This window comes from Harpegnathos saltator, unplaced genomic scaffold (assembly GCF_003227715.2).
Source record: "Harpegnathos saltator strain DR-91 unplaced genomic scaffold, Hsal_v8.6 scaffold752, whole genome shotgun sequence".
NCBI lineage: Eukaryota > Metazoa > Arthropoda > Insecta > Hymenoptera > Formicidae > Harpegnathos > Harpegnathos saltator.
In genome coordinates, this window is record NW_020230596.1 from 36,838 (window position 1) to 42,008 (window position 5,171).

Here is a 5,171-nt window from a genome sequence, read left to right on the forward strand (position 1 = left end):
TGTGCGTAGGGAACGCGAATCATTTGAACGAGAACGCGAGCTTGCTCGGCGACGTATCGAACAGAGGGAAGCCGCCCTCCACGACCGCGAATCGGAAATGTCGCGTAGAGAAACATCGCACGACCGTACAGCCGACCAAGGCCGCATTAACGAAGAAATGTTGCGCGACATAGCCTCACTCCAGCGGGAACCTCCAAAAGACGGACCGTCACCCCCTATCGCCCCCTACTTCGACGCCACTAGTGTGCCTCATAGCCTCCAGCATGACTACTCCCTCGAGATCCCCCGTGTAACATTCAAGGACGCGCTCGAATCGGTACCACACTACGACGGATACAACGTGAGCTACGCGCAATTCGCGCGAGCCTGTAGACGCGCTAGAGACATCGTTCCCCCGTCCGCCGAACGAAACCTCGCACGCCTCCTCGTCAACCGACTGCGAGGGAAGGCCTACGCCGCGATAGAGGACGAACCATGCGATTCGGTCACGCAGCTCCTCGACGCGTTAAGAGCCACCTTTGGCTCCAGTAAATCAATCTATCACTGTAAAGGCGAACTCTATACCGTCTTCAAAGATCCCAACGAGGACATGACAGACTACGTCATCCGCGTAAAGGAACTTCGCGCATCCGTGCTAGAATGCGAACGCATGGAAAGAGGGATGTTAGACGAAAAACTAATTAGACAAATTGACGAAGCAACCGCGTACGCATTCTGCGATGGACTGCCGCGACAGTATCGTTACTTGCTAAGACCCGAGCACTACCGTAAACCATTCGAGGCATTCGCGTTCGCTAAGTCACTCGCAAGGCGGGATACACTCGACCAGGAACGAGAAGACGCCGCGCGCCGGAATAACGTACGACCACGATCCAACGACGTACGCATAATTGACAAACCGATTGCTCATTCGACTCCGATCAAGCACGAGCCCGGGTATAGTCCCAACACGAATCGCAACGGATCAACACCCGCGTCTAGGAGCAATCCCGCCAGGGACTACGCTGATCCCAGGGGCCCTCATGCTTGGTATAACCGAACACCCCCAGCCCCTCGATTTTCGCCACCTCCGCCATGACCTCGAAATTCGATGACGGACCGGAACACAAAATGGTGCCGCTATTGTAAGAACATCGGGCACGAAATCGAAGAATGTCGTAAACGCCAATACAACAATTCGCGACGGGACCAGGGAAACGCCGCACGCCCCTCGGGGAATACGGACGCACCCCGAGTGGGAAACTCCCAGACACCCACTCGTCCGATACGCAATATAACAGTGGAAGATTCACCTCAGCAAAAATCGCGGTCCTAAACCCCCGCGAATTTTGATACGCCCCCACAGCTACAATGAAGGCCGATGGCCTAACGGACACGATAACCTTCATGATCGACACCGGGGCCGCACCAAATTTAATAAAAAAGGGAACACTAACTTGAAATAACGAAATAAATCCCATCGACACGCTACTCTTAAAAGGGATCACCGCGGGAAGCATCCCCACTCTGGGGTCTACTACTATTAAATACATGGGTTTCCCTATTAAACTCCATGTAATCAAGGACGATTTCCCAATCGCACAGGAAGGAATCCTAGGATCCGCCTTCCTAAAGGACGCGGGGTCCATCGACTTTAAAAACCAAATTCTCACGTGGCAAGGAGTGCCCATTCCTCTTTCGAATAATACGTTGGTTACCGTACCGGCGATAACGCGCGGGGTATTGCCGCTTAAAATCCTAAACCCAAGCCCTAGGGAAAGGTATATCCCTCGAATTACAATTCGCGACGACGTGTTCCTAGGAGACGCCGTCGTGTCAAATCGAAACGATTTAGCGTATGTAGGAATCGTAAACGCCGGAGAAACAGAATGCAAATTCCCTATTCCTACGGTCGAACTAGAGGAAGTAGAGATATTAACCGGAGACCCCTCGACGTCGCGTCAACCGGAACTCGGGGGCTCCCCGGCCAGAGATAAAGGGATCCAACGCGCACGCACGCCTACCCTAGGGACTGACATGCCTGCGCGTCGCCACAAAACAAAACAGCCCTTTGTCTCCCAAGCGAATACGCCCGAACGCCTAGGCCTTCCAGGCGAACCTCGCGATACACAACACATGCTCTCAAGCACAGCGGTCGATGATGCAACAGACACGTATAAACAAAGAGACACTCGACGCTCGAGGCTCCTAAACCTGCTGCGCCTCGACCATTTAAACGAGCCCGAAGTAAAAAACGTAAAGGAACTACTGAACGAATTCAGCGACTTGTTCCACCTACCCGACGAACAACTACAATGTACCTCAGCGACCAAACATCGAATAACTACCACCGACAACACTCCAATTAACACCAAACAGTATAGATATCCGCCAATACACAAGGAGGAAATTGATAAACAAATTCAAGATTTGCTAAAAAACAAGGTTATCAAACCTTCGAACTCACCATACAACTCCCCCTTGTGGATTGTGCCCAAAAAGGCCGACACCCAAGGTAACAAGCGTTGGCGAATGGTAATAGACTATAGAGCGCTAAACGAAAAAACCGTGGGAGACGCGTATCCGCTCCCCAACATAACCGAAATACTCGACCAACTCGGCAGCGCGAAATATTTCAGTATATTCGACCTCGCTTCAGGCTTCCATCAGATCGCGATGCATGAGGACGATGCGCCAAAAACAGCCTTTTCCACGCCCCATGGGCACTATCAATTCAATAGAATGCCATTCGGTCTGAAAAACGCGCCAGCTACCTTTCAACGCCTCATGGATCAAGTTCTGACCGGCCTGCAAGGAACCGAACTGTTCGTCTACCTCGACGACATTGTTATATACGCGAGCTCACTCGAAGAGCACTCAGCCAAATTCGCGAAGCTAGCACAACGCTTACGCGTCGCGAATCTTCATCTACAACCGGACAAATGCGAGTTCCTGCGAAAGGAGGTATCCTATCTCGGACACGTAATAGGGGAAAACGGGGTAAAGCCCGACCCTAAGAAAATTATCGCGGTTAAAGACTTCCCACGGCCAAGAAACGCGAAAAACATAAAACAATTCTTAGACCTAGCCGGTCCAGGAACCCCGCCGAAATACGCCTATTCCCCCTCGCCCCTGAACTTGACGTCTCCAGTTCCGATGAATCTATCTTTTCCCCGCGACCCGACCCACAACGACAAGAAGAGAATTCGCAAGACCAACCACTAGACGCACACGACCCCGACGATCACCACGACGATCACCCCGACGACTCAGAAACCGACACCGATGACAGCAGTACAACAGACAGCACGCCCAGCCCAGAAACCGAGATATTCGATCAAGTAAATGAACCATACGTACTGCGTAACGAAAATATAACCGAGATCAAAGACAATTTCCTATTGCGAAAAGACCACAAGGCCGTATTCGTCACCCAAAAGGGCGACCCCTGCGATAAAGGAGCTAGACTGCTCCAGGAACATGACTTGCTACCTGCGTTACACAGCCAAACGCTGGGAAGAGCGAGTGTAACGACGGAGAAGGAACCAAAAATCATATCCCTGGTGATCAAAGAGCGTAAAATCACGCAACTAGACATAGAGATCCTTCGCGAGGCCATACAATCCCTACGAGATGTCCGTCAAGAGCTTCAACTCAACTCCGTGTCACTATACAAGGGCGACTTAGAAAACGTACCTTCCGACACCATCCGCAACCTGCTGCAACAAACATTTGAGGGCGACCCGACCAAAATCCTCCTATGCAACAACCAAATTCAGGTACCACCCCCGGGAGATAGGAGAAGGATTCTAGAGGAATGCCATTCCAGCATGATCGGAGGACACAAAGGAGTGACAAAGACGTACTTGCGCATCAAGGAAAAATATCAATGGCCCAATTTGAAGGAAGAAATACAGGAATTCATCCGCAACTGCAGAAGTTGCCAATTAAAGAAACTAGTAAGAGTAAAAACAAAGCAGCCCATGGTCATCACGGACACCCCAAGGGAAGCGTTCGAGAAAATCTCAATGGATATCATGGGCCCACTCCCCACCACTTCCTCCGGCAATTCCTACATCCTCACAATACAAGACCTACTAACCAAATACTCCACCGCCATCGCGCTGAGACAAGCCTCCGCGTTAGACGTAGCAGACGCGTTCATAAACAATTTCATCTGCCTATACGGCGCACCAAAAGCAGTTCTAACCGACCAAGGCTCTCACTTCATTAACAGCCTCATCAAGGCTGTGGCCTGAAAATTTAAGATCAACCAGTGCAAGACTACCGCGTACCACCCACAATCAAACGGGTCCATAGAACGCAGCCACCACGTCTTGTGGGAGTATCTGAAGCAATACACCAATACGCAACACGAATGGGACGAATTCCTTAATCTCGCAATGTTCTCGTATAACTCAAGCGTGCACGAAGGGACCTTCTATAGGCCACACGAGCTAGTCTTCGGGAAAAGCGTGCGAACACCGTCTAGCGACCCACCTATCGAGGATAACTTAAGCGAAACATACAAGGATTACTTAACTACGCTGTTCAATCGCCTAAAAACCACACAGGAACTCGCTCGCGAGAATCTCTGCGGAGCCAAGGCCCGTAGCAAACGCTACCATGATCGAAACTTAAACCCTCAGAATTTCAGAGTAGGAAGCTGCGTGTACTTACTGAAAGAACCCAGCAAGGGTAAGCTAGGAGACCAATACTCGGGCCCATACCGAGTACTAGAAGTATTACGAAATAATAACATACGCATTAGTATAAGCGAAAACCAGACGAAAATCGTCCATAGTAATAAGTTGCGTCTAGATAAGGCCAAAGGCCCCCCTCTCCGACCACAGGCCAGCAACCCCCACTGCTAACACCAGGACACAAGGCAGAACGACGCGACGAAGGGCACACATCAGTACACCACGAGCCTCGCACCAGGATGCACCTCCTGACAGTCCTCGCCCTCTTCGCTGCCTTCGGAACCGAGCCTGCAACCTCCCTCCTGGGATACGACTGTGGAGGAGAAGGATTAAACATTACATCGCTCTCATTAACCGACATTGCCGAATGCCACGTTGACGACGTCGAACCTAAGAAAGAAGAGGTCTACCTACAGCTAATGCAATTCAACGACTTCACCCACACCGAGGCCATTCAATGCCGCCTAGAAGTCGACCGCATAATCTACC

General features: G+C 51.0%; 1 protein-coding gene across 1 annotated transcript; it reads left to right on the forward strand.

The window, feature by feature from the left end:
• The first annotated feature begins 2,115 nt into the window (after positions 1-2,115).
• LOC112590215 (uncharacterized) lies at positions 2,116-4,853 on the forward strand. The gene is made up of 3 exons (XM_025306097.1): positions 2,116-2,943; positions 3,033-4,181; positions 4,248-4,853. The coding sequence occupies exons 1-3, from the start codon at positions 2,116-2,118 to the stop codon at positions 4,851-4,853; spliced, it is 2,583 nt and encodes an 860-aa protein (XP_025161882.1).
• The last annotated feature ends 318 nt before the right edge of the window (positions 4,854-5,171 follow it).